General features: G+C 50.0%; 1 protein-coding gene across 3 annotated transcripts in view; it reads left to right on the forward strand.

Moving 5' to 3' along the window:
* ARHGEF2 (Rho/Rac guanine nucleotide exchange factor (GEF) 2) overlaps positions 1-23747 on the forward strand; it is a 41605-nt gene extending 17858 nt beyond the window's left edge. For 2 of the 3 annotated variants that reach the window (XM_006895777.1, XM_006895775.1), the window contains 21 exons: positions 6264-6408; positions 8708-8775; positions 9092-9155; positions 9758-9887; positions 10096-10205; positions 10355-10495; positions 10963-11213; positions 11428-11553; positions 11888-12005; positions 12214-12462; positions 14403-14479; positions 14884-15053; positions 16483-16550; positions 17656-17856; positions 18195-18314; positions 18427-18494; positions 18622-18657; positions 18869-18919; positions 19338-19781; positions 20317-20500; positions 22578-23747. In XM_006895777.1, coding sequence (XP_006895839.1) covers positions 6264-6408; positions 8708-8775; positions 9092-9155; positions 9758-9887; positions 10096-10205; positions 10355-10495; positions 10963-11213; positions 11428-11553; positions 11888-12005; positions 12214-12462; positions 14403-14479; positions 14884-15053; positions 16483-16550; positions 17656-17856; positions 18195-18314; positions 18427-18494; positions 18622-18657; positions 18869-18919; positions 19338-19781; positions 20317-20500; positions 22578-22651 — 2895 coding nt within the window. In that variant the 3' untranslated portion in view covers positions 22652-23747. Of the gene's footprint in view, positions 1-6263; positions 6409-8707; positions 8776-9091; positions 9156-9757; positions 9888-10095; positions 10206-10348; positions 10496-10962; positions 11214-11427; positions 11554-11887; positions 12006-12213; positions 12463-14402; positions 14480-14883; positions 15054-16482; positions 16551-17655; positions 17857-18194; positions 18315-18426; positions 18495-18621; positions 18658-18868; positions 18920-19337; positions 19782-20316; positions 20501-22577 lie in introns of all 3 variants that reach the window. The other variant, XM_006895776.1, reaches the window with a different exon arrangement.
* Positions 23748-24136: the final 389 nt, after the last annotated feature.

The raw sequence follows: 24136 nt of genomic DNA on the forward strand, positions 1-24136 counted from the left end.
GGGGTACAGGGAGGGGTTCTGGGAAGCTAGAAACTGGGGCCCTTTTCCCTTTATTGAAAGGAGCTAAGACCCTGGATTACCTGCACCCTCAGGCCTTGTGATTTTGGTGGTTGGAATTTAAGGGCGAGGAATCCAGAAGCCTGGCTCTTATTACCCTGAGGCTGGGGCAGAATTTGGGAATCTGTCGTGGTTGGAGAGTATTGGGGGTAGAGCTGTGAGGGCACAGAGGCCAATGGGGGGGAGGGTGGTTGTCAGTTTGGGCTGGTCGAAAGGGGAGGGCCACCTCCGGAAAGCTGTGGTTACAGAAGGGGGGGAGTTGGTTCTTAGCCAACAAACCCTGGATCCCCTCTTCCCCCCTCCCTGCAGCACACCAGCTGTCTCTTTTCTTTTTATACTGCGGTGGGAAGTGGGGGGGGCTCACTGGAAATGAGATTATTTGAGGAAGACAATCTCCCCTGCTACCTCCTTGGTCAGAGCTAGTCTTGACACCTCAGTCTCCACCCCTAACTCCCTGGGGAGTCCTAAAAGGAAGGATTTAAGTATACCCTGCCCCCCTCCTCTTCCCACCTCCATAAGATCTTTCTGTGTACCCCCTCACCATGCTTCCTTTTTCTTTCCACTCCATTTCTGTTCTTCCAGCCTGTCTTCAGTTCTTCACCCCCTCAGTTCTCTCTGCTCTACTTCCTACCTCCACAGGCCTAAACCCCACAGGTCCCCTTTCCCCCTTCTGCCTCCTGTTTTCTCCTCCCTGCTCTCCCAACCCTTACCTTTACCACATGCAGAACAAAGGATCCTTTTCTGCCCAGGAGTGAGTTAGGGCCAGAGACCCAGGGATGACTCTAGGGATGCGGGATTCTCTTGAAATCTCTGGAACCCCAGCATTGGAGCGTCTGGTGGGCAGGTGGAATAGAGAGAGGAGAGAGACTATTTCTTTGTTCTAGGAATGGAGAGGTGCCTGGCTTTGTGTGCACACAGGATTAAGTGTGTATCAGAGAGGAGGGCTAGTAAATCCAGGAAAGAAATGAGAGGGCTGGCCATTTTGAAGTTAAGTTGAGAAATTAGGGGTCCCCAGGGAGGTTGAGGGTTTGAGGGTCATCAGAAAATATTAGAATTCATGATCTTAAAGGTAGGCAGAGAGCTGAGGGGGAGGGGAGAAACGCTGCTTGGGGAAGTCACTGTGTGCCCGCAGGGGCTTTTGAGGGTGTCTGAAGACCCACTGGCCAACTAACAAATTTAAAGAAAGAGGAGTTCTGATCTCAGACTCTGTGGCTTTCCTAGAATAGTGACCTTGGGATTCAAGGGGACAGGCTAAAATATGCATGAATGCCATGTGTATACATGTGATATGTGTGTGCTTGCTGCCAGAGTCTGACCCTAAATGCACCTGGTTACTGTTTTGATAAGTGGTCACTAATGTGAGGGGCTCATGCTCTCTGTACTTCTACTCTTAGCTTCAGTCCCTGGTTTGAAGTAGGAGCTGAATGAGTGGATTGGTTAGGATTCTTGGAGCTGGTAGGAGATATGGCTGCACAGAGCTGGCTGGATCCTTCTGGGTTTGTTTATGTCTCCTAGGGGGGTAGGGCTGCAGGCAGCAGCTGCCCCCCTCCCACCCCAGCCAGCCTGCCCTGTGCCAGGAGGGCAGGGAGTCCTGGCACAGCTATTGTTCGCCTGCACAAATGCTTGTCTGTTTACATCGCTTCCCCCCTCCCTCTCTGCTTGCCTCTCTCTCCTGACCTGACAGGTGTGGCCGGGTGGGGGGCAGGCTGGGGTCCAGGAGGCCTAGGTCTTAGGGCTCTTACCCCTCTCTAGCCTGGTTTTATTCCTTGTGGCTTTTAAAGCCTCTCTTCTGCTTCACCAGTGTGCCTACTCCCACTGCCCGCTGTCTCATCTTCATTCATTAAGCAAGCATTTATTAAGTGCCTTTGTGTGTTTGGCAGTGTCTTTCCACATTATATTTTTGGCCGTGGCATTAGTATTTCCATGTGGACACCTCCCCTGAGCCTCCTGCCTTTTTCTTATCCCTAACCCACAAAAGACAAACGCAGTACTGTTGAGTTAGTTCCAACTCATAGTGACCCACTGGGTTTCTGAGGCTCTAAATCTTTACAGGAAACTGTCAGTCTTTTGGTTAGCTGTGCAACATACTATACATTATGCCATCAGGATTACACTTAACCGTGTAATCCTAGAAACTTGTAAAGGGAGCTTTTGGTGGCCTAGTGGTAAGAAGTTGTGCCATCACAACCAAAGGCATGTAGTTCAAATCCTCCAGCTGTTCTGTGGGAGAAAGATGAGCAGTCTCCTCAGTTTGATTTAAAGCCTCTGAAAACCTGCTGGAAGGTATGGTTTGGTTCCTCCTTGATGGTATATCACAACAACAATAAAAGCCTAGAAAGGCATAATGCCTGTGTGAGACTATTTCCAGCCCTCTCTCCTCAGCTCCAAGGCCAGGAACTTTCTCCTTCCTCATTTTCTAGTCCTACAGCTCGTCTTCCATGACACAGTGCCCTTCCCAGCCAATTTCAGCACCCCCTTGCTGCCCAGGTGACTTGAACCCCAGCAGAACCTTCCAGGGGTCAGGCTCCAGCTTTGACCTGGTCACCATACAGAGGGACTGGATACAGGCCCTGCTGTCTTAGAGAAGGGCTCCTTCTAATATGTCTGGAACAGAGATGATTCTGAGTATAGGCAAATTTCTCAGAGGTCTCCATTTATACCAATAGAGGCGACATTACAGCTGAGGTCTTGTTCTTAGTCGCCTGAGTAAACTCTGCCAACCCCTGCTACCCGCTGGGGAGCACAGGAAGCCAGAAACATGGCCTTGATGTCACCTTGTCCTTCATTTACGTCATGGTTTTCAGCATCTCTCAACCTGGGAAAGTCAGGGGAAGAAGTGCTTGCTGGCTTTGAGTTTTTGAGCAGACACCCACAATACCTTCTTCTGTCACTCCATTTTTCTTTCCTAAAAGTGACTGAAATGCAAGTAGAGGATGACAGTTGTAAGAAGGAAGGTTTGAGTTGGCCTTTGTCTGACTCCCAGAGCAAAACCTCAGGGTCTAGGTTCTGAGGAGTAAGAAGAAAAGGAGAAACAAGCAAAAAGATGGAAGCCTCTAAAACTGACAAGAAAGGAGAGGGGTCACGAGAATAGGGGCAGGAGTTCTGCTAGAACCTCCTGTTTTAGTGTTTTCTGCTAGAACCTCCATGTGTGCTTTATTTTACTTAATTTTTGACTGTGGAGGCTAGATGGTAGAGGATTGAACAGCAGGGACCTCCGAGGGTGGTTGATGGTGGTTAATGGGGCCTTATTTGGGAGGACAGATTAGGGCATGGTGGAGAAGGGAGGTCCTGGTAGGTGGCTGAGTGATAGGTTTGTCTTAAGGATACCTGGGAAAAGAGGGAGACAAAGAACCAAACCAGCTATTGACACAGTCTCTGGAGCAGGGGCCTCTGGTAAAGAGGCCCACGTCTTTCCATCCTCAGCAGTCTAGCCTCTGGAGCGTACACGGGCCGCCTCCCAGACAATAGCGCTAGGCAGTGCCAGGGCCGCTTGCTGGCAGGGCAGTGTCCGTGCTGGGATGTGCTGTTGCTGTGACTGCTGCCCACTGCTGGCCCACCTAGAGAGGGGGTCATTTCAAGAAAGGGTGAGTGTCAGGAGGTGGAGGAGGCAGGAGTCAGTGTCTGGGTTTGTCACTTGGTGGGACATTGATGCCGTTAGAGGCCGCATCCTTGGACAGCTCCATTTCATTCCTCCCTGTCATCAGAGCTGGCTGGCAGGTGAGTGGTCCTGGAGGTCTGAGAGTAGGAGGTTGGGACAGAGGCAGTTGGAGATGAGAGTTAGAACAGGATTAGGCAGCCTTGTGGCTCAGGAGGCGATTCTGATTCAGACAGATCCTCTCTTGGCTCCCCCCCCACCCCCCATTGTATATATCTATCTTTGTTTTTAAGAAACATAAGCGCTCAATCTTTTTTGTATCAAAGAAATGATTGGGAAGGCAGGAGAGAATAGATAACAGTAGATGTAGCCAGGACAAGAGATGATTGGACTGGGTTTTGAGGTCTATAAGGATATTAGGGGAGGGGATTTGACCTTCTAAATAAAGAGCAGTGATTTATAATGAGATAAAGGAGGAATTCCCTGGCAGTCCAGGTAGTTAGATAAAAGAAGGTGGCTGGAATGGTAGCTTCAGGTCCTCGTTCTGGGCAGGCCTAGCTGGGAGGAACTGGCCTTATACCTGTGAAAGATGGGATGGGGCAGTGAGAATGGGGAGGAAGTGTTCAAGGACATTATAGGAGACCAGTGAGCTGTGAGAAGAGGAAGCAGAGAGAGATCATGAGATGAGAAGGAAGAAGGGAAGACCGAAAAATGGGAAGAGAAGAAGAGAGGAGAGGAACATAGATGATAAAGAAGTGAGGAGAGAAGATTGAAGGGCACGACCTGAGGAGTCTGAGCTGTGCTCGTCACCAGGTAGACCCAGAGCCTCTGAGGACCAGCAAGAGAGAGAAGGCTTTCGGGCTAGGCCTGGACACATGGGTACTGAGGGCCCAGTGCCCTCTGGCCCCCTGCACTGCTGACTCAGCCCCTTCACACTTCCCTTTTCTGCGCTGACCACTGGCCAGTGTGGCTCTTCGCCTCCTCCCCTCCTCCTCCTGCCCTCAGTGCTGGAGCTGTGAGTCAGGATGGAGCTCCTAAGGTCCAGGGCAAGAGCTCACCACTGAATCCAGGGCCCCAGCCAATGTCCCTCAACTCATCTCAGCCGGCTGGATCCTCAGCCCGGAGAGGAAGGGAAGCCTTGAAAGGAACAGTCTCGTCAACTCATGTTCTCTCTCATTCTCCATCCTCCAAAAACGGAGGGGGGAAAAAAATCTCAGGATCAGGGGTTACAACAGTGGGTAGTCCTGAAGGGCATGGGAAAACAGTATCCCCATCTTTGCATTTTCTCCTGCTTTAAGAGGGACAGCAGAGAGGTTGAGGGGGATGATGTGTAGAGGTGGGGGGGGGGAGGCTAGGTGAGGGGGAGCAGGAGAGGAGAAAGCTGAAGAGGAAGGTCTCAGCCTCCCAGGTTCCCAGGAAGGACACACAGCACAGTCTCTGCAGACACCAAAGCCAGAAGGACTATTGTAGCAGCTGGAAAATAGGACAAATGTCAGAAAAGGTTTCTTAGGATATGGAGACAAATTGGGCAAACAGCAATACGGGGGGTTTCCTAGATTCCAACATTTCTGTGGAAGGCAATATGTTGTTAGGTGCCATCAAGCTGACTACAACTCACAGCTCCCCAGGAACCAGGCCCTGTCCTGTGCCATCGTCACAGTCTCTGCAGTCCTGAAGTGTATCGTTGGACTCACTGTCTTGGTCCATCTTTGTTGAGGGTCTTTCTCTTTCGCTGACCCCCTGCTTTTCTAAGAAATACGAGCAGTATGAGAAGGGAGCAGCAGACATCAGGGAGGAATAAAAGTTTACTGCAGTAAGAGAACTGCTGCCAGGAACAACGGAGCCTGGCGGAGTTTCCTTCCCTAAAGACCCCAGAGAGTGGGAGTAACTCGAGACCAAAACCAGGCTCTTCCTGCTATGAGGTTAATGGGGGACATGCTGCCTCCCATAGAGTGTCCATTGGCTGATGTCTGTGGAGGAAATAGAAGTTTAGGGTGCTGGCCAGGGCCTAGAGAGGCAATGGAGCTGTTCTGTCCCCCATCAGTCAGTTTAATAAGGGGATCTCTTGCCCTTCCACCTCAGCCCCTTCCTCCCCACCCCACCCCAGTGCGGCTGCCTCAGAGACAGTGGCTCCACCGGCTCCAGTACTGGTTGTCATGGTTATAAGAGGAGCTAACTCCCATAGATTTGAAAACGCTGGTGAGCTGGCACCCTCTGCTTTGCCTGCTCTCCTCTCCTCTCTGCGCATCTCCCCTCCACCCCACCCCACCCCCCCAGCCCCCGGCATAGAGAAGAGAGTACAGCAGCTCGGGGGCGAGAGCAGAGCTAGGGCTAGGAGGTGGAGTGAGGACGCAGGGTCTAGATAGAGCCAGGGAGATGAGCGGCAACAGGAGGCAGCCCAGCCGCAGGGGCCAGCAGGTAGGCCAGGGACCCAGAACCCCCAGGGGTGGCCAGCCCAGAGCCTGACCTGTCACTCCTGGGCTGCAGTCTTGGACACTCTGTAGCAGGTTCTGCTTTCTTCCTGCCTCTGTCCTCAGTCTGTCCCCTTGGGCTCCTCAGTTACCCTGGCATTTTTCAGCCACACATCTTACCTTTCTCACCCCTTCTACAGACCCGGGAAAAGGAGAAAATGAAGGAAGCCAAGGATGCCCGCTATACCAATGGGCACCTCTTCACCACCATCTCAGTTTCAGGCATGACCATGTGCTATGCCTGTAACAAGAGCATCACAGCCAAGGAAGCCCTCATCTGCCCAAGTAAGTTGTTTGAACCCCGCATGTCATTTTGACTTGGTGCCCACTGACCCTCATCTTTCCATCTGACCTTTCTGTCCTGCTCTGTATGAGTTGCCTTCGTCTCTGAGCCCCAGCTGGACCCCAGAGCTTGGTCCTTTGCTTGCTTGGAATATGGCAGGAAAGGGTGGCATGAGCAGGAACGGCTTCCTGGGAATATGGGGGGAGGGGAGGCTGAGCCATCTCCCCTTGCAGCTGTTGTCCACTGGGTATCTCCTTAGGTCCCAGAACAGCTGCTGAGGGTCAGGAGAACTGAAGGGGGCGTGTGTGTGTGTGTGTGTGTGTGTGTGTGTGTGTGTGTGTATGTGGTGGGGCAGCGGAAAGGTGCCAGCCTTGCAGCTGGTTCTGCCCATCTTCCTGGGCAGAACTAGACATTCAGGACTTAAGAATCTCCTTGTCTGTGACTGGCGGTGGAACTGGAAATCTCTGCCTTTTGAAGCAGAAAATGAGATTAGGATCCTGCCTTAAATTTCTAGTCTGATTTACCAGTGAAGAGGGAATATGTATGGCAGGACACTGGGGTGTGTATGTGTGTGTGACTTTCACTCACATCTGAAGGTAGCCTGCATTAAGGAATGTCAGTAGGGAATTTCCTGTAGATGCCTGTACTGGGGACTCCTGCTCAAATCCAGTTCCTCCTGGATTTATGATGGCGATGCTTTTGATTGGAGCAGGATTAAAGGTATTGTGTGCGACCTACTGCTGAGCAGCGGCACATAAGCTCCAGTCTCTAAATCCCTGTGGATTTTGTGGAAGGAACCCCAGAAAGAACCAGTGAGGCATGAGGCTTACTGCTCAGTTTAAAGTTATGAGGATGAAGGGGGGAACCCCAATCTAGATCCCTCTAGAGACCTAACAAAATCCCCAATCCGGAAGCTTGTTGCCAGGGGAACAAGGGAGGTGGCAGCGCTATTTTGAGAGCAGGTGGAAAGCGGAGGTTCGATCCAGAGACATTGGGTGGTGGGGACAAAGAAAGGAGCTCAGGCAGAGAGGGGAGCAACCCCAGCCCCCATGCCTGTCTGCCTCCCTCTACCCCACCCTTCTTGCCTTGTATTTGTGGAAGTGAGCATGGTGCTGGGTATTGTCTGAAGGAGTTAGCAGAGTTTCCGGTGCAGTTGGCTGAGGTGGGGAAGCTGGAGAGGGCCTAGGGCTGAGGGCAGGTTGGGGAAGGGGACAGCTTATGGTCCCAGTGTGTAGGCTTCACTACTCCCCCCTTCTTCTCTTCTCTCCTACTCCATGGCAAGGGGAGGGGAACTGAAGGGAAGCAGATGGAGTGTGGGAGCTGTGGGTTTGCCTGAGTTAGGGAACAGGACTCCCCAGGCCTGGAAGGGAAAAGGCCGAATGGCTGGAGAATAGCAGGCATTGCTGAGCAGTGCAGAGGCAGGGAGGATTATAGGGGTGAGGCATAGGCCCCTCCCTCTGCCACTGGATGCTCAGTCTTTGAGCTGCTTAGGCCAAGCTAGAGATCAAGGGCTTGCTGTGTGAAGCAAAGCAGCATGATCTTTGGATTCAGGCAGGCCTGCGGTACAATCCAAGCTCCGTGGTCTTGGGCCACTGAGTTAGTGTCCGCAGGACAAGTTCCTCATCTATTTGGGAGACCTACTTCAAAGGGGGTGTTGTTGTAGTGGTGGTGATGGTGGTGGTGGGGTACCCTTGAGTTAGAACTGACTCATGGCTGACCCTCCAGGGGCTTCCCAGAGGCAGTTAATCCCATCTTTTTTCCATGGAGCAGCTGGCACATCCAAACCTTGTGCCATTCAAAAGGTGTTAAGATTATATAAATGCACAACATTAACTAGATGCTCAAGAAATGTCCCATTCCCCTTCTCTTACCCCACCGTCATCTCAGCTACCCCTGTGCCACGTTCTGCCCTGTGGGATCCTCTTTTCCATCTGCCATTCTCACCCACCTTGTGCTTCCTGAGCCATCTTGGCAGCCTGTAACCTCTTCTTCCCTCCATCCTATCTGTTCTCTCAGCCTGTCCATCTTTCAAAGCATCTTTGGGTCAGGATTGTCAACTCCTTCACATTGCTTTATTATATTCAGCACCTCCTTCCTTCTTGTTTCATTTTTTGCTTGGAGGAAGGGGGAGTTGGGAGGAGGAAGAACTGGGATGTGATAATGGCCAAGAAGCCTGGGAAGGGGGGAGCAGGGAGTCTGTGAGGACTGTGTGGCCTGGGGGAGAAGGATGTCTGCATGTTGAGTGTGTCCCATTCTCTACCACCTGGCCCTCCCTTCACCCTTTCTACCCCACCCTCCCAGCTTGCAATGTGACTATCCACAACCGCTGTAAAGACACCCTCGCCAACTGTACCAAGGTCAAGCAGAAGGTGAGATGGTGGGGAGGGAAGAGGGCTGCGGGAGAGGGTGGTGAGTGTGCGACCCGACCCTAATCCTTTTCCGTTTTCATTCTCTACCTTGTCTTCATCATCTGTCCCCACTTAGGGGGCAGTGTAGCTACTTAGCCCCAGGTCCCTGATAGTCCAGGCCTCCTGCTGTAAGACACATCCATTAGCACTAAGTTCAGCTACCCTGATGTGCCTAACTTCAGAGTCAGCTTTCTACCAGTGCGATCAGGTGCCCCCTCTTGCCTGTGAGCCTTCTGGTGACTCTATTGTTGGTGTTTCTTGCTGTCTCATCTCACAGCAACAGAAAGCTGCCTTGCTGAAGAACAACACCGCCTTGCAGTCTGTTTCCCTTCGCTGTAAGAGTGAGTAGTAGACGAAGTGGAGGAGCCCTCTGTGGGACAATGGACCCCCCAAGACCACTCAGCCCATAACCTCTGCTGCCCCCATGAGGCTATCCTAGACACAACACCTTCTATCCTTAACGGGATGGTCCAGTGTCTTGGCCTGAGAGGCTGGACAGGAGAGTCCCAATTGATCTGAGGACTTGGGACAGCTGGCCATCTGGACCTGGCGAGGCGCTGCGTATATCTGTTACTCAACAATGTGTTCTGGGAGTGTTGCAGCAGCTTTGGTTCTTACTCATAACCAGGGCCCCAGTGCCTGTCAGCCAAACTCTGAGTCACCCTGGACAGATCCTTTAACCTTGATGAGCTTCACTTTGCTCATAGGCTGGCTGCAGGGATGAGATAAGAAAAATAAAAGTTCTTTGTAAACATTGAAAGTATTACACAAATGTAAGTTGGCTTTATGACTGTGGATGTTACCATCTTTCTCCCACTAAGGAAGAGGAGTAAGAGTGGGAAGGATGCCTCATTTCCTCTTGAGGAGCTGAGGAGGCCCACATGTGGGAAGGCATTACCTGGTGTTAGCCGGCAGATCTCCCCATGACCCCTGTGTCCCACAGCAACAACCCGGGAGCGGCCTACCTCTGCTATCTACCCCTCCGACAGCTTCCGGCAGTCCCTCCTTGGTTCCCGCCGTGGCCGGTCCTCCTTGTCTTTATCCAAGAGTGTTTCTACCACCAACATTGCTGGGTGAGCCACTGTTTGGGAAAGGGGTAGCCAGACAGAGTGTGGAAGTGAGAACAGATGCTGAGGTGCTTGTATACCCCTGAGCTCAGAGTGGTAGTCAGACAGGGAGGAGAACCTGGGGCGGGTCTCTGCCAGATCCCTGCCTTGATTCTTCACATGAGAAGGACTCTCTCTGGGTTGGAGAAACATAGACTTCCTCCACTTCCTTCAGACATTTCAATGATGAGTCCCCCCTGGGTCTGCGCCGGATCCTTTCACAGTCCACAGACTCCCTCAATATGCGGAACAGAACCCTATCGGTGGAGTCCCTCATTGATGAAGGTGAGTGTGTCTCAGCCCCAAGGAGAACTAGTGAAGCTGGAGAAGAGTGGTGATGAGGGCAGGCCTGGGAAGGGGTTGAGAGAAGCACCCGGGACCCATAGAAGAGAATTTGGCTCTGAGCTGCTTCTCCCATCCCTGTCCAGGTGCAGAGGTGATCTACAATGAGCTGATGAGTGACTTTGAGATGGATGAAAAGGACTTTGCAGCTGACTCCTGGAGCCTTGCTGTGGATAGCAGCTTCCTGCAACAACATAAAAAGGAGGTGATGAAGCAGCAGGATGTCATCTATGGTAAGTGAAGCAGCCTTCTTCCTTCATGCCGTTGTCACAATCTGAGCTCTTCGGCTCGGCCCCAACTCTCAGGGCCCTTTCCAACACATCCTATTGCTCCACAGACCTGCCTGACTTCCACTGAGCTCTTACCTCTTGGAGTCTGAAAGGCCCTTTCTTTAATCTTTACTTCAACGCAGTCTTCACTCTTAACTCTGTGCCTGTTCCATGCCCACCATCATGCTGGAGTTTGGGGGAAAATTAGATCTGTAGAAGACACATGGTGCCTGCCCTAAAATAGCTTACAGCATGTGGTGGCATGACATAAGGAAAAGAAATTATTGGGAATGATCTGAGATAATAATAGTGCAGAACATTCACCTACAAGAGTCCTTGGAAACCTCCTTTGAGCCACCAGGGTCCCAGTGTAGGCCCCCTCAATAGTGACCAAGACAAGGTGAAGGCCAAGATGCCCCATTGCCACACAGAGCTGATCCAGACGGAGCTGCACCATGTCCGAACACTGAAGATCATGACCCGCCTCTTCCGCACGGGCATGCTGGAAGAGCTGCAGCTGGAGCCAGGCGTGGTCCAGGGCCTGTTCCCCTGTGTGGATGAGCTCAGTGACATCCACACACGCTTCCTCAGTCAGCTGCTAGACCGCCGGCGGCAGGCCCTGTGTCCTGGCAACACCCGGAACTTCGTCATCCACCGTTTGGGAGACCTGCTCATCAGTCAGGTAGGAGAAGGCATTCTTGAGAGTCAGGGTCATGGGAGACTGTTTGACTGGAATGGACATTTCTTGCCTTGAAGCTCTAGGGGGTGGTAGTGAGCCAGGGAAAGCCAGAGAGGCAGGAAGCCAGCCTGTTTGGCAGGAGGCTAGAAGTGTGTCCAGAGAATAAGGTACAGCTTTGAGAAAGGTGCTAACCCAGCTTTGTTCCCCCAACTTCTAGTTCTCAGGCCCCAGCGCAGACCAGATGCGGAAAACCTACTCGGAGTTCTGCAGCCGCCACACCAAGGCCTTAAAGCTCTATAAAGAGCTGTATGCGCGAGACAAACGCTTCCAGCAGTTCATTCGGGTGAGCAGGCCTCTCGAGCCCTCTCTAATGGCTCACGCCCCACACCCCTGTTTCTGGGGCTTGTAGGTGTGTTGCACCCACACAGAGATCAAGGATTTGGTTCAAAAAATCTCTGTGGACCTACCCATATATGACCAGCTCTTCTGACTGATAGCGCCCTTCATAGTCACAGTTGGTCTTCACCACAAAGTTGTGGCTGTATGATACCATTTTTCCGATGTAATCACTGAGACCAATGTGAGTTAACTGACAGAGGCAGTGCTGGCGCAGAGCCTGGGCTCCAGGTCTAGTGCTGCTTGTCTGAGTGCCCTAAGCCCTGCCTCATCCCCCATAGAAGGTGACCCGCTCAGCGGTGCTGAAGCGGCATGGGGTGCAGGAGTGCATCCTGCTGGTGACTCAGCGCATCACCAAGTATCCGGTGCTCATCAGCCGCATCCTGCAGCATTCCCACGGTAAGCAGGAGCAGACAGGAAGGGGTGGTGGCTGGAGAGGGCTATTTAGGGTGAGGAAAAGCCCAGGATGACCAGGGGAAGAGGTAGGATCAGCCTGGGATAGGTATGCAACCCTCAGTGCCCCTGGAGGTAAAATCTAGACAGGATGGGAATTGGGACGGGAATGAAGCTCTGGAATGAGCCTCTCACCCTGACCTCCTGGCGCCAGGAATTGAAGAAGAACGCCAGGACCTGACCACTGCCTTGGGACTGGTGAAGGAGTTACTGTCCAATGTGGACCAGGATGTGCACGAGCTGGAGAAGGGGGCCCGCCTGCAGGAGATCTACAATCGCATGGATCCCCGCGCCCAGACCCCAGTGCCTAGCAAGGGCCCCTTTGGCCGAGAGGAGCTCTTGCGGCGAAAGCTGCTCCATGATGGTTGTCTGCTGTGGAAGACAGCCACTGGGCGCTTCAAAGGTCAGTGATCGGGATAGTCCAGGCAAGTGCTCAGAGTCAAAGAATTCCCTTTTTGCAGCCCTGTACCCAAGATGAGACCTAGTAGGGAGTAAAAAAAAAAATTCATGGTTTCTGTTGCAACAAAAATCTATAATTCTAGATTGAATTTGCAGATCATACCAAAAAACTAGTTGCAGTGGTGCTAACTCTGGCTCCTGGCCACCCCATATGTGCTCAAGTAACTGTGCTTCTTACAGTGTCCAATGACTGATTTTAGGGAGCTCTGGTGGCCTAGTGGGTACTGAGTTGTGCTGCCCACCCAAAGGCAAATGGTTCAAATTCATTAGCTGCTGCTCAGTAGAAAGATGGTCCGTTTTCTCCTGTATGGTTGATTTGCAGCCTCTGATACCCCCTGGAGGTTCAGCCATGAGATGAGAGAGGGAGAAAGAGCCTTTTGGGAAGTAGGTTGCCAGACCTTTTTTTCAAGGTGCCTCAGTGCACTTGAACTGCCAAGTTTGTTTTTCAGTTAGCAATGAGCATATTAATCAGTCGCACCACTAGTGGACTTCTTCATCAGTATTTATTCACTTAATTGTTCCTTACACTGTAACTTTGATGAGGAAGCCAGAGAAATATCTATTTAGAGGACAGGTTCAGGGTAGTGGATTCTGCCAGCTGGAACCCCAACTACCAGGGCTGGGGAATGGACAGGAGCTTCAACAGTGCAGCTGAAGAAAGCCCAGGGGAGGACAGCAGGGCAGTATGAAGAGAAGAAAATGGAGAGGGTTTTGGGAATGGAGTCTCACAATCACAGACCATCTTCCCAGAATTTGTCTGCACTGTCTTGAGTCAAGGCAAGAGAAGAGCAGGCTTCGGCTTTGGGGTGACTGTGAGGGACAAAAGTAAATTGAGCTCTCTGAGGACAGTGTCAGCGCAAGGCTCTGTCCCTCTGTTATGACAACCCCAATCTGCAGGCTTGGATATTGTCAGTCTTCGGCAGCTTCTCTCCTTCATCCCTTTCTCTCCTTCCCATTCCTCCCACGCAGCAGCTAAGAATATAAACCATAGGGGGTTAAAAATAGCAAGGCTGGAGAGCTTTATTTCTGAAGCATTTAGCAAAAGCCCGCCCCTTCTGTGTGCCCACAGTTTAGCAAAATATCCAAGGGCAAGGGATGTATGTGTTCTCTTGACTGTGACGTCCAAGTCTTAAGGAATGACCTTTACTTTCTCCCCTCCATCTTAAAATGCAAGACTCCACTTCATAGGCTGGGAGGGCCTGACAGGTGGGGTGCAGAAGGGAAATGAAGGAGGAGGGGCCTGGTAAGAAGAGAGGTGGCTGAGTGAGGGGCAGTCTTTCAGACTTTCAGAGGAAGGAAAACAACTTCCTCTCTCTCCACCAAGCTTAACATGAGAAGAAGTATGTGCCGGGGCAGGGGAATCTAGGTCAAATATCCACGAGGTCTTAGTTCACTGTTAGCCAGGGAGCTTAAAGGCTGAAAAAGAGTTAGTCTGTCTTGCTCTAAGAATCTTTTATAACATGCACAGAAATTCCATAACCTGGACAAATACACAAGTGTGTTACATTACACTGTATACTTAGTTACGCCACTCAATAGAGTGTGTACAGAACCCTTGAAGCCCCCCAGTGGGGGTCTCTCTCCTCCAAGTTAAGAAATATGCTTTAGTAGGGCAAAGAGGATTTTCCCAGAGATATTCAGTGTTCCTAGCCTAAAAAGCTCCTTTAGCAGATAACACATGGTCCCTCTTCTCACCCCCATTTCTGAAGCCTAAGACTGGTGTGTTGAAAGGTCTGGAGAACTGGAGGAAGCAGTCAGGGCACAGGAGCTGGGAAGAGAAGAGGCCGGAGCCCCGGGTCTGTAGGCAGCCTGGTCTCTAAGGCAGAAACCTTCCTGTTCAGCCCTCTAGTGCTGACTGTCCTCCTGCCTTTTTCTGCCTGGCAGATGTGCTGATGCTGCTGATGACAGATGTGCTAGTGTTTCTCCAGGAGAAGGACCAGAAATATATCTTCCCCACCCTGGTGAGACCCTCTTTCCTTTTCCTTTTCCTTTCCACACAGACAAGTGATTCAGGCCCGTCTTGTTTTTCTGCCCAAGCTCAGAAGAACCCTGGAATCCTTCAAACAATTATTGTAACTATTACTACAGTGTCATAATAAGTATTCGGAGTAGCTAATAAACAGTATTACCACTGTGCATGCACTTTTATATCTGTGAGGAAGCTCTGTTATTACTATCCTTATTTTGTAATGTTTAGTTGCATAATTTGTCCAGGGCCACAAATTCTTGGTTGGCTGTAAAACCTGGGCTCTGAACTTGCATCTTGGGTTGACTGTTCAACACCGGGTTTTCCAGAAGATTTGAGGACCTGAATACTCAAGATAGGAGTCCCAGGCTTAATTGCTTCCTTTTCCCTGACTGTCAGGACAAGCCCTCAGTGGTCTCACTGCAGAATCTAATAGTCCGAGACATTGCCAACCAGGAGAAGGGGATGTTTCTGATCAGCGCTGCACCTCCGGAGATGTACGAGGTCCACACTGCGTCCCGGGACGACCGAAACACCTGGATCCGCGTCATCCAGCAAAGCGTGCGCGTGTGAGTGCCTGCTGCCTACACACAAACGTTCTCTGAGGTGTCTGCCGTGTCAAGGCCACTGTGCTCCCTGGGACAAAACCCAGCATTCAGAGGTGGAGGCGGAGGTGGGGCAGAGATGGGATGGCCCATGGCAGGAAAGTCCTCTATGCTTTTTGTACCAAAAAGGAAAGGCATACGTCGAGCACTCACAGGGTGGCATGTCTGCCAGCTAGCAGTCGTCTCAGCTGCACTAATGGCTTGGTCTGTAGATAGACCCACAGATTGCAGTGCTGCACACTAGATCTTGCAGAGCAGCCAGTGGACTTGAATGACCAGCCTTCTGGTTGTAGCCAAGCACTTAATCTCTGCACCACCAGGTCTCCTTTGATTACGGGCTATTTGGATCATGGTACATTTTACCTTTCTTTTCTTTTCTTTTTTTTTTAATGTCATTATTTTTTGTGTGTACTGTCAAATCAGATCTGACTGGTATAGGAGGACATTGTTCCTCCTTCTCGAGCAGAGCATCCGGTGGATTTGAACTGTGCACCTCTGAACTTGCAGTTGCAGCTTCTTGCCACTAGGCCACCAGAGCTCGCCTTACCTTTATTTTCTAAAACGAAATGAAAATGTCTAAGGAATAAATAAACTCCAGTTAGGACTGTAATTTTAATCTTTTTAATCCTAATAAAATCTGTGAGAAAAATAAACCACACCTTCCAGTTGAAGGAGTTGAGAGGTTACCACTGAGTAAATTGCTAAATCAGGATTTTAACTCCGTGGTTAAATGCTTAGTTTTAGCCCACCAGCTGCTCCGTGAAAGAAAGATGAGGTAGTCAGCTTCTGTAAAGACGTGCAGCTTTGAAAAACCCCTGGGAGAATTTTGTTCTGTCCTGTAAGTTCACTCTGAGTCAGAATTGACCTAACAGCAGTAGGTCTTTATGCTAAGCTTGTGCTTGACTCTGTGCTGCCAGATGCCCTCCTGGTAGCCTTTGGAAAGATAGTTATTGTTGTTCAGTGCCACTGAGCCAACTATGACTCATAGCGACCAAGAACTACAGATATAAATGCCCCATCCTGCACCTTCTCACCTTTTCTGATATCAAGCCCATTATTATAATTCCTTATGTCAGTCCATCTTATTGAGGGTCTTCCTCTCTGAGAGAGGTTCTTACCAGGAAATACAGAAGATCAGTGCTCAGGAAAAGAAGTCAAGTTTTTGAGAGAATTCTCTCTGTTCTCCCAGATCTGCAATAAAGTGCTTTGGATATTGCAAAGAAAAAAGAAGTCAAGAGTGACTGACAGGGCAGAGGGTTGATGAGTCTTATTATAAGAGGAGTGCATAGAACCTTTTTGAGAAGGAAAGAAGAATCCATGAAATTTTCATGGGACACCGATTCCTAGTAATAGCTTCTTCCTCTCAAGGACACTTGACCTCTTGTCCCCCCAGATGTCCATCCAGGGAGGACTTCCCCCTGATTGAGACTGAGGATGAAGCTTACCTGCGGCGAATCAAGAGTAAGTCTGCTCACAGCTAATTGATCAGATAATTTGTAGGATAGCCCCATAGTTGGATGCTATCAATTATTACAAAAAAATGAGACCATTTAGTCAGGACTGATACATATTCAGAGCCAAATTGTATTATTAAGTTTAAAAAAAAGCAGGATTTAAAATAATGTAAAGTATATGCTGTCACTTACGTAAAAATAATGAGGATGAACATATGTACATCTGTAGAGTGTGTGTGTGTGTGTGTGTGTGTGTGTGTGTGTGTGTGAAGAAGAGAGAGAGACTGACTTTGTATCCACAAAGACTATCACTGTGGTTTGCCTCTGGGAAGTTGACATAAAGACCAGAGTTGGAAGAGTTACTTTTTCACCATGTAGGGTGTACTCTATTATTATTATTATTTTTGTGTGTGTTCCATCAAATTGGATCTGACTGGTACAGGAGGAGATGGTCACTCCTCCAACAGAGCATCTGTTGGATTTGAACTGCTCAGCTTTGGGATTACAGTGTAGTTTCTTGCCACTAGGCCACCAGAGCTTACCAGTAGGGTGTACTCTTACACACAAAAAAGACCAATAAAAAACATTGGTTGCTTAAACGAGGTAGTAAATAGTTTCTCTCCACATCACAGTCCAGAGGTGAGCAGTGGGATTGTAGTGCAGCTCTGCCATCCTCAACATGCAAAGTGCAAAGTGGCTGCTCCAGCTCCCACTGTCACATTTCCATCCCAGCTGTGAGGGAGCAGTAAGAAACAGGGATTTACACCATTTCCTTTAAGGGCAGATCTGGAAGATGCTCATATTCTTGGTCAGAATTTAGTCTTGTGGCTACGTACAGCTGTGAGGCAGTCTGGGAAGCGTAATCTGTAAACTGCCTGTGTGTACAGATTAAACATGTCTCCATTCTTCAGTTAAAGGAAATAGGGAGAATGGGAACTGGTGGACATGACTACAATCCCTACAACAAATCTTTTTTACTTGTTTTTAAAACAAAAATGTGTATATTAATTTCCCCTGCCCCCTAAAAGAAGTATTTCCCTTCTTTGTTAATTGCAAAACCCCCTGCTGCCACTCTGCCCCCTGTGCCTCCATGTGCCACTCTGTCTCTGTAGTGGAGCTGCAGCAGAAGGACCGTGCCCTGGTGGAACTGCTGCAGGAGAAGGTCGGCCTGTTTGCCGAGATGACCCACTTCCAGGCTGAAGAGGATGGCAGCAGTGGGATACCCCTGCCCACCCTCCCCAGGGGCCTTTTCCGCTCTGAGTCCCTCGAGTCCCCACGTGGAGAGCGACTGCTGCAGGATGCCATTCGTGAGGGTGAGGGAGCTCCCAGGAGTGAGTCCAGACTCATCCACTCACCATCACAGGATGTGGGAGTGTTTACACTTCAGCCAGGGGTGCGTCAACCCCATAGTCCACAAGCAGACACCTCGGGCACCTGTTCTGTTTCAGATGCTCTGCTAGGTGCTGGGGATTTTGAGGGAAAGGGCATGCTACATTATACCTTTATGTACCTTTAGAGACTTATATCTCATGTGGTGTGTGAGAGAGCTCACTCCCTGGGCAGGGGGCAGTCTCCTAGACGCTGACATGTTTTAAGTGTTGGGTAGATGGCAGTCCACCTCACTGCTCACCTCTTCCTCTTTCCCTTCAAGTGGAGGGCCTGAAGGACCTACTGGTGGGGCCAGGAGTAGAGCTTCTCTCAGCATGCCGAGAACCAGCCTTGTCCATGGAACCAGATAGCAGTGGTAACACAAGTCCTGGGGTTACTGCCAGTGAGTACAGGACAGGGGCCTAAGAAAGTGGGTGGGAGGCATGGAAGAGAACAGGCTGGTGCCAGAGCCCTAGAAAAGCGAGCTTGGCCCATCCTTTTCTCCTGCTCTACAGATGGTGAGGCCAGAACCTTCAATGGCTCCATTGAACTCTGCAGAGCTGACTCAGACTCCAGCCAGAAGGTGAGTTCTCAGAAAGTTCCAGGACATGGGTGGAGAGCAGGAAAGTGGGACGGGGTGAGCGGGCCTGTACACCTTTAGCACAGAGGGTGCATACCTGCTGACTCCCTGTTTTTGATCATTGCTACAGGATCGAAATGGAAATCAGCTGAGATCGCCCCAAGAGGTGAGATGGAAATTTGATGGTATAGGAAGCTGAAGGGAGGGTATGCTTAGTCTGAGAAATGGGGTCCAGTTGGGAGTGGTGTGTGGGGATGAGTCTGCACTTCAGAGTCCATGCAGTCCTGTTGTCCCCTACACCCACATCTATTCAACTTCTGGGCAGTTTTCTCATCTTGAAGCTTGGGCCCTGTTCCCACCTTCTCCTCTGTCCTCAGGAGGTGTTACAGCGCTTGGTCAATCTCTATGGACTTCTGCATGGCCTTCAGGTCAGTGAGGGGGGAGGCCCCCAAGAAGCAACGGCTCAATGAGACAGAGGGAGGAACCAGGCCAGAGATACTCATTGTCGAGGGAAGAGCCATTCCTAAGTGGGACATTCTGAGCATTCTGCCAACCCCAGCTCCCCAATATTCATTCACCTGGGATAAGAGTAAGGAGCAGAAGGATCCAACCAAAAACCCCAAACTTGATGTTGAGTCAACTCAAAGCAACGCTATAGGGCTGAGTAGAACTATCTATCCTGTAGGGTTTCCAAGGCGGTAATGTTTATAAAAGCAGACTGCCACGTCATTTGCCTGCCAGTTGGTGGGTTGAACCGCTAACCTTGAGGTTTGCAGCCAGATACTACCTGGGCTCCTTAAACGGGATGGGAGCCTAATACACCCACTGTCCCCGTTCCACCCCCAGGCAGCTGTGGCTCAGCAGGACACTTTGATGGAAGCCCGCTTCCCTGAGGGCTCTGAGCGGCGAGAGAAGCTAGCCAGAGCCAACTCTCGGGATGGAGAGGCTAGCAGGGCCGGGCCTGCCCCTGTGGCTCCTGAAAAGCAGGCGACAGAACTGGCTTTACTGCAGCGGCAACATGCACTGCTGCAGGAGGAGTTGCGTCGCTGCCGGCGGCTAGGAGAGGAGCGGGCGACTGAGGCCGGCAGCCTGGAAGCCCGGCTCCGGGAGAGCGAGCAGGCCCGGGCTCTGCTGGAGCGGGAGGCTGAAGAGGCTCGCAGGCAGCTGGCCGCCTTGGGCCAGACCGAACCGCTCCCAGCCGAGGCCCCCTGGGCCCGCAGGGCTCTGGATCCTCGAAGGCGCAGCCTCCCTGCAGGCGACGCTCTGTATTTGAGCTTCACTCCTCCACAGGTGAGGAGACTTGGAACAGTGCACTACAACAATGAACTAACTTAGGGTGCATGTAAACGTCCAGGGAGAATCAAAGAAATTGGACTGTGGGGATTTGAACTCAGATGAAATCAGACAGTAGACTTGAAGGATATTGTTATGTACCATTGAGTGGGAACCCACCTAGAGCTGACCCTTCAGTGGCTTTTCAGAGGCGTTTACTTGGATGGGAGGAGATTGCTCATCCTTCTCTTTCAGAGCAGCTGGTAGATTCAAACCTCTTGCCTTTACGTTGGCAGCGCAGTTCCTCACCACTAAGCCACCAGAGTTCCCTTGAAGGATGTTAGAGAACTAAAAGACATTTAGATGTGGCAGAGGTAAGCATAGAAAGACGAAAATTTGTGCAGCAGCTCTAAATGAAATCAGTTGGTGGATCCAAGTGAAGGTGTTTGGTGAGGGATCTTGGGGCCCAGCAGAGAGCACTGCCTCCTCCCGAGCAGTCCTCATTTTGTTACTCATCCCCTGACCTGTTGCTTCTCCTGCCTCCTGTCCACAGTCCAGCCGAGGTCATGACCGTCTCGATCTGCCTGTGACTATCCGCTCGATCCATCGGCCCTTCGAGGACCGAGAGAGGCAGGAACTGGGCAGTCCCGACGAGCGGCTGCAAGACAGCAGTGACCCTGACACAGGCAGCGAGGAGGAAGGTGGCAGCCGTCTGTCTCCACCCCACAGTCCACGAGGTGAGGCCTTAGTGGTGAGCTGGAACAGAGCTGGGGTGTAACCTGGGCATAGAGCCTCTGTACCTCAAAACGCAGGGTATTTAGGATTGGCTGTTGTTGACTGCCTTTATTTTTTTACATTTTATTTTGTGCCATTAGTTGCAGTCCCCTCAATATAACAGCAGTCTTCCTGTGTCTTCTCTGGGCTCCTTATTTCTATTTGCCCATCTTTCCTGCCTCTTGAATTGTATTTTTTGGCAAATATTTCCCTTTTGGTCTTTTGGGGCTGATTGTTTTGAGGAACATCTTCCTCATATGTTTTATTGTTCACTTTATAGGCCTGTCTGTAGTTTGGCTGAATGATGATTTCTGAGAGTGACTTCGGTTCCAAGTCTTAGAGGGATGTCTAAGGGCCATAGTCTTGAAGGTTCTGGCAGTCTCCAAGTCTGTCGGTTGTGATAACTTTTAATTTTGCTCTCCATTTCCCCCCACTCTGTCCAGGACCTGTCGTGATCCTGATCAGAGCAGTCAGCAGTAGGGCACCATTTCATTCTTTCTGATCTCAGATTAGTGGAAATGGATCTGTGCGGTTCCTTAGTCCTTTGGACTAATTGTTTTGTAGAGTCTAATTTGCTTCACTCTTCTTTGTCCTGGGTAGGAGGAAATTCATGGTTGTATCTTAGATAACCACTCACAAGCTTTTAAAACTCGAGTAGCTATTCACCAAAGTACCATGTGTTATGGACTATGCTGTGCCAATTGATGTGTCCCCCCAAGACTCGGGTCCCAAGTACAGCGACTCGGGAAGGGCACCAAGACGACTTGCTAGTGTGCCTGATATTTGTAGTGAAACTCAAGGAAGCACAGTGTAGCAGCCTACCCTTTGCTAGTAGGTTAATCATTTACAGCCTTTTTATGAAGAAATCCATTGTCAAAGTAAAAAAAATTTCAGGGACCTTCAAGTTTTTATCGTTAGTTTAGGAAATACACTCACTGCTCACTTATCAACATGGTTCTGTTCCAAAGACCAGGCCACTCTGTGAATATTGGGAGATATACAAAGAGAGGATAACCACGTAAGATCATAGAATGGAAGATGGCTGTGTCCCTATGTAACTGCTAATGCACTGAGAATTGTGGCCTAGCCAAGTTGATACGTAACTTTTAACATAATAACCAGCATGACTTTCATTCAGAAGCTTGGCATTCACTACTGCCGTACATACATCATTAATGTGAAAAGTAGTTGGACAGCAGATCTTTTATTATGGTTGTAAATGTGAGATAACGAGATAGTGATAAGTAGGAATAGGTTTACAAGATAACCAAAAGCTACTGTGATTTTATTTAATAGTCTTAAAACAGTTTCTATTTTACTATATATAGATTACTATTTTACTATAGATTACTATATTACAGATTGCAAATCTGTGTCTCTCTGGAGACTAAGGTCCACCTGATACAGGCCATGGTCTTTGCAATCACTTGTTATGCATCAGAGAGTTGGACAATGACTAGGGAGGATAGAAGGAGAATTGACGCCTTTGAGCTGTGGTGCTGAAGAGTATTGAATGTTCCATGGACTACCAAAAAAACAAACAGATCCATCCTAGAGAGGGTTAAACCAGGCTACTCCTTTGAGGCAAGGATTCTGGGGCTTCGTCTGACATACTTTGGCCATGTTGTAAGGAGAGACAGGTCCTTGGAGAGGGACATCATGCTTGGTAGGGTAGAGGGACAGCACAGGAGGGGAAGACCCTCAATGAGGTGGATTGATTCAGTGACTGGGGTAATCAGGATGGGTGTGTCAGAGACAATGCAATTGACACAGGATAGAGCAGGGTTTAGGGCTGTTGTACATAGGGTCGCTATGAGTCACAAACGACTCGATGGCACATAACAACAACAACAACATACCTAGGTGTGGGTACATTGCTTATGCTGTTGACAGGTTTCTCCCTCACCCAGAGATTCACAAACCCTTCGCCAGCCCTCAACAGCTCTGCGGCTCTTCAGCCCAGACAGGAGACAGCACAGGGCTGAAGTTCCTCACAGGACCCTCTGTTCACTTGCTGTTTTTGCTCTGTCCCCTCTTCAGACTTCACGCGAATGCAGGACATCCCTGAGGAGACGGAGAGCCGTGACGGGGAGCCTATATCTTCAGAGAGTTAAGGGGGCCCCTCCCCCTGTTTTGTGCCCCCATGAAGAACATTGCTGAGGGGGCAAACCTTGGGAACTCTAGTCTGCCAATGGTGAGGGAGCATTTGAAAGAACTGCTGACTGTCCTTGCCAGCTCTTGGGATCCTTGGATACCTGGGGCCATTTAGGAAACTGGGGGAGTTAGGCCACAATGCCCCCTGGTGGTGGCATCCAAAAGCAAAACCACAGATGCCAATTTTTCATGCCTTCTTCCCCTACTTAGGAGAATTTATTTATTTATTATTAGTTATAGGGGGAGAGTGGAGATTTAAAGGACCAGGGACATGGGAACCAAGCCATAGGGATCAGGAGGCTCTGTCCTTTAACACTACTGGGGTATATTTGGGCTTAACCATGCAGCTGCAGGGTTCTAGCCCTAATGTCCTCCCCTGACAACACATGAGGGGAGGTTGCAGCACAGAACCCTACTGCCTCTTTAAGAAGGGCTGTGGGCAGGGCCATGTCCCTCCCCCTCTCCCCTCAGCCTCTTACTACTGTTCTCTCTTCTCTCCATCTTCCATGGAAATCAGGGAGATAACTTGGTTTCCTAGAGTTGATGGAATAAAGGTTGAGGTGGCCATAATGGTTTGTTGGGGGGGTGAGGGAAAAAACCCCACAGGGACCAGAATGTTTTGTTTTGTTTTTTTCTTTTTTTGTACCAAAGCCAACTGCACGTGTTTTATATTTTTAAAAGAAGATTGTAGGCAATTAGTGATCACAGCCTTTTATCTCCACATGCGAAGAACCTGCAGGGTAGGGGGAGCTATGTCGTCTTCTCACTTACAGTCTTGGGAAGCGGCTTATTCTGACCTCTTCCCTGGCCATTTGGAAGAACTTGTTCCAGGGTGAGTTGAGAAATCTATACACATTCTAACCTCACCCTCTCACCTCAGCTACTATACCTGAAACCTCAGTGTGAATTTTGGGGATTTTTTTCAGCAGATTCCCCCTAGTGCCCACCAACTCATTTTTCTGCCAATTTGATTGTGTTTAAAAAAAAAAGACTGAAGACAAAAAAAAAATCAAGCAGGAAAAATTAAAAGACTTGGAACCCCACAAGGTGCTGTCTCTCTTGATGTCTTGATGTCCCTTCTCGAGGGGAGCTAAGGAGGGGAAATCAGGCAGAAGTCTCAGTTCTGCAAAGGAGTCTTCCCCTCTCCATCACGGGAAGGGCGCTTTCTACCTCACTGTGAGAGGAGACGCGAACGAAGCTGCTGCAGATCTCGGAATGAGGACGGGATATGCACAAACATAGGGATAAAAATAAAGGGGACAGTTGGGTTCCAAAGCCTAAACTGAGAATTCCAGTAGAATTCTTTTCAGCTCCTTTGTATTCTGTGTTTAAAAGCACATCAGCTCATTGCCCCACGGTGCCAAAGCTGCTGGCTGCTACCTGCTCCCCAGCATTCTTCATTTCCAGATTCAACCCCTGCCCTGCCCTTGATCACTGGTGTCAGA

The sequence above is a fragment of the Elephantulus edwardii genome, unplaced genomic scaffold (assembly GCF_000299155.1).
Source record: "Elephantulus edwardii isolate Elephantulus edwardi_28Jun2011 unplaced genomic scaffold, EleEdw1.0 scaffold00176, whole genome shotgun sequence".
NCBI classification, from domain to species: Eukaryota; Metazoa; Chordata; class Mammalia; order Macroscelidea; family Macroscelididae; genus Elephantulus; species Elephantulus edwardii.